The 10,293-nt window shown below is 41.9% G+C and overlaps 2 protein-coding genes across 6 annotated transcripts; both read right to left on the reverse strand.

Annotated features, from left to right (window-relative positions):
- Positions 1-207: 207 nt before the first annotated feature.
- Positions 208-4,662, reverse strand: decr2 (2,4-dienoyl CoA reductase 2, peroxisomal). Of its 5 annotated transcripts, none has more exons than XM_058061985.2 (10): positions 4,186-4,326; positions 3,699-3,818; positions 3,556-3,624; positions 2,722-2,773; positions 2,505-2,640; positions 2,156-2,280; positions 1,013-1,106; positions 829-933; positions 567-755; positions 208-378 (listed from the first exon to the last, which is right to left on the reverse strand). In XM_058061985.2, exons 2-10 carry the CDS (start codon positions 3,803-3,805, stop codon positions 347-349), a joined length of 909 nt encoding a protein of 302 aa, XP_057917968.2. In that variant the 5' UTR covers positions 3,806-3,818; positions 4,186-4,326; the 3' UTR covers positions 208-346. The 5 variants fall into 5 exon arrangements, 4 of the variants coding, with proteins under 4 accessions (XP_057917968.2, XP_078644832.1, XP_057917969.2 ...); XM_078788706.1 differs by having other exon boundaries at positions 212-378; positions 1,013-1,122; XR_013625731.1 differs by having other exon boundaries at positions 218-378; positions 503-755; positions 1,013-1,122.
- Positions 4,663-4,833: 171 nt separating this feature from the next.
- Positions 4,834-9,437, reverse strand: LOC131109713 (retinol dehydrogenase 13-like). Its single transcript, XM_058061980.2, has 7 exons — positions 9,260-9,437; positions 8,892-9,010; positions 6,132-6,287; positions 5,935-6,039; positions 5,636-5,848; positions 5,432-5,533; positions 4,834-5,199 (listed from the first exon to the last, which is right to left on the reverse strand). Exons 1-7 carry the CDS (start codon positions 9,322-9,324, stop codon positions 4,901-4,903), a joined length of 1,059 nt encoding a protein of 352 aa, XP_057917963.2. The 5' UTR covers positions 9,325-9,437; the 3' UTR covers positions 4,834-4,900.
- Positions 9,438-10,293: the final 856 nt, after the last annotated feature.

The following is a 10,293-nucleotide window of genomic DNA, read 5'->3' on the forward strand; positions in this document are numbered from 1 at the left end:
ATTGTAATGTAATTACAGTACTTCTCCATAAAAATACGTTGGACGGCATGGCTGCCATTTTGGAAGGTCAGATTTTCTATTTCATTGCACAAACCCCAACAAATCACATATCACTTGACATGCCTTCTCCATAGCACATCCTATTGGGTGTTGTGCATTTAAGAGAAGTTCAAGAAAGAGACCACACTTAAATATAATCATAAAACTTTTACTAAAATCACAAATGGAATGTGATACTACTGTACATGAAATGCATGATGACATGCTAAAGATGACAAAAATGACAGCTGTAAAGAGGTTTACTGCAATCCTGTGCAGCACTATAATAACCTTTATACAGTTTTCTTTACTTGTCTCTCTTTTCAGATGACCAATAACCTGCAAGAAAGAAAGAAAAACAATAATACATTACAACATAGCGTATTTATATATATTTTAAAATGTAACAAAACATGCATATTCCCGGAAATGGTTTTCGAAAGCTCCACCTCCTCCTACACACCTGGGTCAGGAGGAGGACAGGAGAGCCCCTGCTCAGAGTTTAGCAGATTTAGAGGAGGCTATACCCATCAGCTTGGAGATGTCATTAGCTGAGGTCAGCCACGATCCACCATCCGCCACCAGGATGGCTCCGGTCACGTAGGATGATGCCCGGCTGGCTAAGAAAAGAATACAGTGAGCCATCTCTGTCTTGTTGCCTGCTCGCTGCAAAGGAATGGACTGGAACAGACCAGCAGACTCCCCTCTGGGGCCACCTAGATTAAAGAAAAAATATTTGTTGTCCTATTGAATTTGAATTACAATCCAGCATTATGCAGACTCCGTTACCCAGTCTGCGGAAGCCCTCTGTGCCAGAGATAGGACCTGGGGCCACAGCGTTCACCCTCACCCCACTGGGTCCCCATTCCACAGCCAGATGCTTGGTCATGGCATCTGGAAATGGGAATCAACATTGTGGAAGACAGGTAGTTACATGATGGATAAGGGACAGTAACCTCGAAACCAATCCTACCGTTTGCCGCCTTGGCAGATCCAGCATGCACCTGCAGGGCCTGGCCCTTGTATCCAAGCGTTGCGGAGATGTTGACAATGTTGCCCCCATGATCCTGAAAAGCAAAACAGCTAAACGATACTCAAAATACATGACAAATGACAGAGAGATCTCACAGAAAAGTATGTTATACTGTGGAATCTCCAAGGTCAAATATAATCTGCTCCAACTTAATACAGTCACCCCTCACAATATCACGGTTCCGTCAAAAAATGTTGAAAGACAAAGGTACATGTAATATTCAGTAATGATTACATTATTGAGAGATAAGTTTTTAGCTTCTTTAACAGTCTTTCCACTCTGTTTTAAAACCAGAACTTGAGTTTAGAATACAGTAAATAAGATCCAATAACCCGTATGTATGATGAAACTAAATAAAACTAAACTACTCAGCCGTTGACGCCTGACAGACAAATAATGACGTGTGAAAAAAGGTGAAGCGCATGTCACCTAGTGGCGTTTTATAGATAACCATCTTCTATACTGCTTAGACTCATTGGGGCCGCAGGGGTGTGCTGGAGCCTATCCCAGCTGACTTTGGGTGAAAGGCGGGGTACACCCTGGACTGGGAGAAATGTATTTCACATATCGTGGTCGGATCGGAAAACAATTAACCAGGATAAACAAAGGATGACTGTACTGTCATACAAGTGTACTAACTGTGATTAAACTAAATTAAACTAAAATCAAGGAAAACTACTTAGCCGTTGAAGACGCCTGACAAATAATGAAGTGGAAAAAAGGAGAAGCACATGTCACCTTGTGGTGTTTTATAGATAATTTAGGACTTAATATGTATGTACTGTATTTATGCTAGCATCTTAGAATGCTAAGGGGACATCTCCCCTCCCTGTTATTGTTATTGTTACAGTATATGTGTAAATTACATCACCAAATGGCAAATATAGTCCTAAATAAAGTAAAAAAAAAAGAAGAAATATATGTTTGAATTATTTATGTGACAGGAGCGCTCTGATGTTTTCAAGCCCCTAATTCCACAATGCTAGTCAAAGGGTGAGGACAAGCGGCATGGAAAATAAATGAACGAATGTAACTTGCTACCATCTTATGGACACTAAGGGCTACAGCAGTGCTTTCTCATACCTTGAACCACTTCTCATACACAACTTTGCTTGTGTTGAATGTTCCCATCGTGTCTATCTCCATAACTGTCTTGAAGGCATTGAAGGAAAGAGCAGAGGCGGGACACAGGAAGTTTCCGGCAGCATCTGTCACATACAGCAAGTTACAAATGCTCTTATTATGTATTACATCAGACAAGCAAGTATGACCTTGTGTTAGTGATATACAATCAATATGATAAAGGCCAACAATCTTGCACTGTAAAGGCCTTGGGGTGTTAAGATAACAGAAAAGTTGATGATTAAGCTACAAAATCTTCACTCTTGACCTTTACGCCAGGTACATCATCCTTTTATTTTTCCAGTCTTACTGTTAACGAGGATGTCTATGTGGCCCATTTCTTTGAGCGTCTCATCCACAGCTGCAGTGATGGTCTCAGGCCGCCTCACATCCAAGCTCAAAGGGAGACAGCGGCGTCCCGAAACAGCAGATAGCTTCTGAGCAGCCTGGCAAAGACATTGAGTGATATTGCCTACGGCTAACATCTTAACATTTTGAAAAAAAAGAAAAACAACAGAGAAAAAAACCTCTTTGAGCTTATCGATGTTCCTGCTGGCGATCACTGTGTCACAGCCATGCCTGCCAGAAAGAAGAATATATGGCTTATGAAGCTCATTGCTTAGGGTGACATGCTTAAAGGGGACCGATTATGCTTTTTTTTTACCCTTTGTATTGAGCTGTGGACTCCTATAGAGCAGCCACACACAATAACCCGTACAGAAAACTTCCTAGAGCTTCCAGAATCTGCACCCATACCAGCTGTATTTCCTTGGATTTGTGCTTCCCACCAAAATGGTTGATTTTTTATTTATTCCACCCAAGGCACGCCCCCTCCACTCCCCTTCACAGCTCCAATAATTTCTGCCTGAGCTTGGCTTGTAAACAGAAAGGCAGAGCCCATAAGGAAGCCCGTTCCTCTGTGACATCACAAAGGCACAGTTTTGCAACGCCCTCTGAAACCGAGCGTTTTGAGCCACCCCAAACTTCTTTCAGGGCTGTGTAAACCTCATTATCTGAAGCGTTGGCAACGTTTAACGCGATAATACTGCATTCTAACTACATTTACAGGTCAGAAAAGTGGAAAAAGGACAATAGGTCCCCTTTAAGAAATTGACAATAAGAAACAACACGGTTACACTTGCGCAGTTCAACATGCCTGAAAACACTGGTATATGTATGGTAAATAGAGTAATCTATTTATCATGGTAAATAGAGTAATCTATGTATCATACATATAGTAAGTAAGTCATAAAAAAGATTATGACTATAATCGGTGTGTATGAAAATGTAGCATATTAGTACACTTTTTTATTATGAGTGTGCTAAGAGAAGCTAATAACTACCAAACAAATTTGGCTCACCTCATAAAGATTTCAGCTATCCTGAGTCCAATTCCCGATCCACCACCAGTGATAAATGCAACTTGATCTCTATAAAGGTGCATTTTTTGTGAGATACAGTACAATAACAATGGCACATCTCAAAGTACTTCTTGAATACTTACTTGAGTAAGTCAGGGCTGTAGATGTGTGTGTAAGAAGTTAGGCAGTCATCAGTATCAACATCTTCAGGTAGCACATCCCCTGTCTTCTGTGGCTGTGCCATGCTCATCAAAATAGAATACCTCAATATACAGCAGACAAAAAAGTCAGCAATACATTTCTACTAAATGATAAGAAAGAATCAAAATCACATGTTCCAAGTCAGCAATGGCGTTAAAACGAAAGACACTTTTAGCTATTAGGATTCTGGAACACCAGAAAGACCGGATTTGTCATGTAAACAGGCTAACATATAAGCTAATTTCGTTACTATTGGTATTATTAAAACAACAGCAAAATTTAACACATTACATTTTTATTTGTTAATTTTCTACCTCCAGAAGACATAAATGTGAGTTAAAAGATAAACAACTTTGTGAAGTGCCAGCTACGGAATGTAGTGCAAGTCTACAAGTGACATTTAGCTAACTTTAGCTTGTGATGCATTACCTGCTGGCGACCAAACTTGTCAGTAGCTTTGAAATGACTTTTTTTAACCACGAGATTTCCCAAGCTATCAATCGAAGTCCGATTAGGTTGCTTTGTATGCCACCCCTACTTAAGTCAGAACTATTTGTACCTTGGACGCTAGTTTTCCCAACTGCTGCTCGCGGGGCATTATGGGAATTGTTGTTTTACGTATTATTCAACTTCCCACTTTCCACTATACGTTATCTGATTAAAAAAACACACACACGTGGTACACGGGAAAATATGACCTTTCACTGGAAAACCCTTTCTGAATTCAACAATGTAGGCAAGTAATGGCAGGGAGAATGCTGAAGTGTGCATTCGTGAGACTATTTTTGAACTTCTGGGTGTTCGGCAAAAAATAACCGCTAGAGGGCGCCATTGTTCAGACTTTTCACACAAAGCGTTCTATGTATTTCCATCTCATGTGGAGCGTTTGGATACAAATCACCCTAACCAACGGCTATACTGTGGCTATTATAGTTATACGGCTATAACTATAATTAAATTTCCCCACTGTTTTCCCCTATGCACATAAAATTAAAAAGTGTAATCTTTTGTGGCAGTACATTTAAAGGAAAACTACCTAATATATATGAAAAAAGAAAGTATGTGCAAAAACAGAACCAGAATCAAAATATTTTATATTTTTTTGCTCCAGTGAGTTCAAGGCTCTAAAGTTTTCGCTGAGCTATTACAACCCCACAGCTCCAACAACTGCTCCTCTACTCTGTCCATGTGTCTGCTCAGCACTGTTCTGACTTTGTGCTGGCGTGTTAAACAGTTTTTCTTCCTCCAGGCCCACCAGCCTGCTGCTGATCTCCCACAGCCTGCGAGCTGCATCCTCATCCACAGCCTGGGGCGCCGGTTCCTTTTCTGTCAGCACGTCATAGTAACGTCCCGTCACCCCCTCCATCTCCTCGGCCACAGCCATGTAGATGCTGGGCTGGGACCCAAGCTCTGGGTTCTTTACCAGCAGCGAGAAAAAAGGACCTGGGGGCCAGACACACACACAAACATATATAAATTTCACAAAAGTGGACAAAACAAGTGATGAAGATGATACCTTTATCTCAAGTTTGGTGCTCATTATATGGCATGGCACATATTGCTGTTATAACCGCATTAAATGGTTATTTTGCATAATAAGGGACCTTTAATGTCTTGATATATATATTTTTTTCAAATGACCATATTTCCTACAATAGAAGAGCAGGTTGCTTACTGAGCACAGTGCTGGAGACCCAAGATTGATGCAGACCAGTGTGCCTGCCAAGCTCCGTGGCAACAACCCCGGGGTGCACGGCATTCACCGTGATTCCAGTGCCTGTAAAATACAAGAACACACAAGGCATTGTTATGAAAATGTGTATCCAACTGCCAATTAAAAACAAGAATAAAGGGCGTACGTCCTCCCACACACACTTGCCTTGCAAGCGCTTGGCCAGCTCTCTTGTGAAGAGAACATTGGCAAGCTTGCTCTGACAGTACGCTAGCTTAGCGTCATACTTCTTTCTCTCCCAGTTGAGGTCGTCAAAGTCGATTTTTCCAACAATGTGGACGAGCGAGGACAGGTTGATCACTCTGCTGGGGGCGGACTCTTTTAACTTATCCAGCAGAAGATTTGTCAATAAGAAGTGTCCTGGAGGCAGAAGAAAAAGTCATGATTTACATGTTAAGTCATTCGGGTATAACTCCAACGACATTAAGGCAGATGTGTGGCGCTACCTAAGTGGTTAACTCCAAACTGCATCTCAAATCCATCCTCTGTTTTCCAGGCAGGACATCTCATGACCGCTGCATTGTTTATTAGCACATCCACACGCTGCTCCTCTGCAAGGCAATACATTATTCAAGATCGTATCACTTTTTAATACAGTACAAACCAAACACCAAAAGGGAACTTTTGAATTTCATTAGCTCACTTTCTTTGATCCTCCCAGCAAAGTCTTGTATGGATTTCATGGAGGCCAAGTCGAGCTGACACGCGTAGACATGAGGATTTAGTGTGTTGCCTCTGATTTCTTTGGCAGCCGCCTCGCACTTCTCCATGTCTCGGCATGCCAAAATGATGCGACCCCCTGAAAGTGTGTAGATGGAAAAGGACAGCAGACTTCTTATATAGTAACCAATCGTTTCATTCATTCATTGATTTTCTACCGCTTATCCTCATGAGGGTCGCGGGGGGGGGGGGGGGTGCTGGAGCCTATCCCAGCTGTCTTCATGCGAGAGGCGGGGTACACCCTGGACTGGTCGCCAGCCAATCACAGGGCACATATAGAAAAACAAACATTGACACTGACATTCACACAGTGCATCCGGAAAGTATTCACAGCGCTTCACTTTTTCTACATTTTGTCATGTTACAGCCTCATTCCAAACTGAATTAAATTAATCTCTTACCTCAAAATTCTACACAAAATACTCCATTATGACAAGGTGAAAAAAGTTTTTTTTGACATGTTTTGAATTTATTAAAAATAAAAAACAAAAAAAATCACATTTACATAAGTATTCACAGCCTTTGCTTAATACTTTGTTGATCCACCTTTGGCAGCAATTACAGCCTCAAGTCTTTTTGAATATGATCCCACAAGTTTAGCACACCTATCTTTAGGCAGTTTTGCCCATTCTTCTTTGCAATAAGTCTCAAGCGCCATCAGGTTGGATGGGAGACGTCTGTGCACAGCCATTTTCAGATCTCTCCAGAGATGTTCGATCTGATTCAAGTCTGGACTCTGGCTGGGCCACTCCAGGACATTCACGGAGTGGTTCTGAAGCCAATCTTTTGAGATCTTGGCTGTGTGCTAATGTCTACTGTCTATATGGTCAAGGTACATGACCAGTCTACTGAGGTCAAGAGCGCTCTGGAGCAGGTTTTCATCCAGGATATCTCTATATATTGCTGCATTCATTTTTCCTTCTATCCTGACTAGTCTGCCAGTTCCTGCTGCTGAAAAACATCCCCACAGCATGATGCTGCCACCACCATGCTTCACTGTAGGGATGGTATTGGCCTGGTGATGAGCAGTGCCTGGTTTCCTCCAAACATGGCGCCTGGCATTCACACCAAAGAGTTCAATCTTTGTCTAATCAGACCAGAGAATTTTGTTTCTCATGGTCTGAGAGTCATTCAGGTGCTTTTTGGCCAATTCCAGACGGGCTGCCATGTTCCTTTTACTAAGGAGTGGCTTTCGTCTGGCCACTCTACCATACAGGCCTGATTGGTGGATTGCTGCAGAGATGGTTGTCCTTCTGGAAGGCTCTCCTCTCTCCACAGAGGAACGCTGGAGCTCTGACAGAGTGACCATCGGGGCCTTGGTCACCTCCCTGACTAAGGCCCTTCTTCCCCGATCGCTCAGTTTAGAAGGCCGGCCAGCTCTAGGAAGAGTCCTGGTGGTTCCAAACGTCTTCCATTTACGAATAATGGAGGCCACTGTGCTCATTGGGACCTTCAAAGCAGCAGAAATGTTTCTGTATCCTTCCCCAGATTTGTGCCTCAAGACAATCCTGTCTCGCAGGTCTACAGACAGTTCTTTTGACTTCATGCTTGGTGTTTGTGCTCTGACATGCACAGTCAACTGTGGGACCTTATATAGACAGTTATTATATTTCCAAATCATGTCCAATCAACTGAATTTACTGCAGGTGGACTCCAATTAAGCTGTAGAAAGATCTCAAGGAGGATCAGTGGAAAAAAGATGCACCTGAGCTCAATTTTCAGCTTCATGGCAAAGGCTGTGAATACTTATGTAAATGTGATTTTTTTGTTTTCCATTTTTAATAAATTCAAAACATGTCAAAAAAACCTTTTTTCACATTGTCATAATGGAGTATTTTGTGTAGAATTTTGAGGTAAGAGATGAATTTAATTCAGTTTGGAATGAGGCTGTAACATGACAAAATGTAGAAAAAGTGAAGCGCTGTGAATACTTTCCGGATGCACTGTACCTATGGACAATTTGGAGTTGCCAGTTAACCTACGTAGCATGTTTTTGGAATGTTTTGGGAGGAAACCAAAGTACCCGGAATCGAACTCGGGTCTCCTAGCTGTGTGGCTTGCACGCTAACTACTCATCCGCCAAAACCCAAAAAGTGAAAAAAGACCCCTAATCCCAAGCTTTTCATTCATTCATTCATTCATTGATTTTCTACCGCTTATCCCCACGAGGGTCGCAGCGGTGCTGGAGCCTATCCCAGCTGTCTTCGGGCGAGTGGCGGGGTACACCCTGGACTGGTCGCCAGCCAATCACAGGGCACATATAGACAAACAACCATTCACACTCACATTCACACCTATGGACAATTTGGAGTCGCCAATTAACCTAGCATGTTTTTGGAATGCGGGAGGAAACCGGAGTACCCGGAGAAAACCCACGCATGCACGGGGAGAACATGCAAACTCCACACAGAGATGGCAGAGGGTGGAATCGAACTCGGGTCTCCTAGCTGTGAGGCCTGCGTGCTAACCACTCTTTCATTATGGTTAATTGCTTCCAGATCCTTCCACAAAGTAGGATTCCTTATTTATAAATGAGAAATCACATTTCCTATCACATCATAATCATATTCCTGATGTTGTTTGAGGACTCTGCTTCAATAATCACCATTCTCCTAAAATTAGCATCAATACTACCTTATATTTGGGGCAATATCGTTCAAAGTGTCACTATTTTTTTACACACCTCTCTTGGCCAATTCCCGCGCTGTCTCTTTGCCGATCCCGGTGTTGGCGCCTGTTATAACGACCGTCTTCCCATTTAGCTTAGCTTTGCTAGGACATCGCCCCCCTGTCACGTGGTTCCTGTGAAAAGGATTTATTTACTACAAGGATGATAGTCATTCCACTGCACTTGTTGCATTACTGCATTATGAGCAGGGCTTAATCAATTATTAGCTTAATTCATGAAAATATGACATCGTATTTGTATGTTATTATAGTCCAGACCAGCCATACAAGCGTCCGCAAACACAAACAAACATGGGATTGCTCACACAGTTGTACAAATTCTGTTATAGAAGACAATGGCCGTGTCATGATACAATTACTCACTTGAGCAAGACAGCACATCCAATAACAGTTCCGAACACAGAAACAGGTAAGACATACTTGCTCATAATTCATAAATATGGAGAAATAAAACAGTTTGAGTTGTGTTTCCTCAGCTGTTACAATGCGCCTTCACTGAAGCGCAAGGGCATGCTCGCGTGCTGATGGCGTCATTGCTACAATTGGCATTGTGGGGAATGAAGTCCCGTTTCAGGAAGTAGCTTTAAAATACACGAGCACGATAAGAAAAATAACAAAAATAATAACTATAATAATACACAATATGACAAAACATTTGTTATATATTTTAACAATAATATTGTCATTATTAACAGTGACATTTGTAATGTAATTTAGAAAATGCACTACATTAGTCTGATCCTGTATTATCAAGCTAAATGATCCAGCCTGAATAGAAATGTTGCTTAGCACTGGCATTTAAAATGTTGTTGTTCCAGTATTTTTCTACCGATTATCCTCACGAGGGTCGCAGGAGTGCTGGAGCCTATACCAGCTGTTTTTGGGCGAGAGGTGGGGTACACCCTGGACTGGTGGCCAGCCAATCACAGGGCACATATAGACAAACAACCATTCACACTCACATTCATACCTTTGGACAATTTGGAGTCACCAATTCACCTAGCATGTTTTTATGAATGTGGGAGGAAACCGGAGTACCTGGAATCGAACTCGGGTCTCCTAGCTGTGTGGCCTGCACGCTAACCACTCAATCGCCATGCAGCCACATTTAGAAGCAATATCTGTTTAAATCTGCAGCTGTTGTCTTGATTGCAAACAAAGTTTCGGTGGTAATATAGTTTCATGTTTTTTTCTGTGTGATAGATGTTATAAAATTACAATAATGGAATACAAAGCCCTTAAAAGCCCTTTTTGGACCAATATATATTGCTGTTTAAAGGGCAGCAAGAACACAAGAAGTAATTTCAGGAGAAAATATGTGAACAAGAAAGAAACAAGTCCACCCCCTTGCAACCCGAGGTGGAAACTTTAGGTGACACATAGAAAGTCAAAAATTA

Source organism: Doryrhamphus excisus, unplaced genomic scaffold (genome assembly GCF_037039965.1).
Source record: "Doryrhamphus excisus strain RoL-2023G ecotype Guam unplaced genomic scaffold, RoL_Dexc_Guam_v1.1 HiC_scaffold_24, whole genome shotgun sequence".
Taxonomy (NCBI): Eukaryota; Metazoa; Chordata; class Actinopteri; order Syngnathiformes; family Syngnathidae; genus Doryrhamphus; species Doryrhamphus excisus.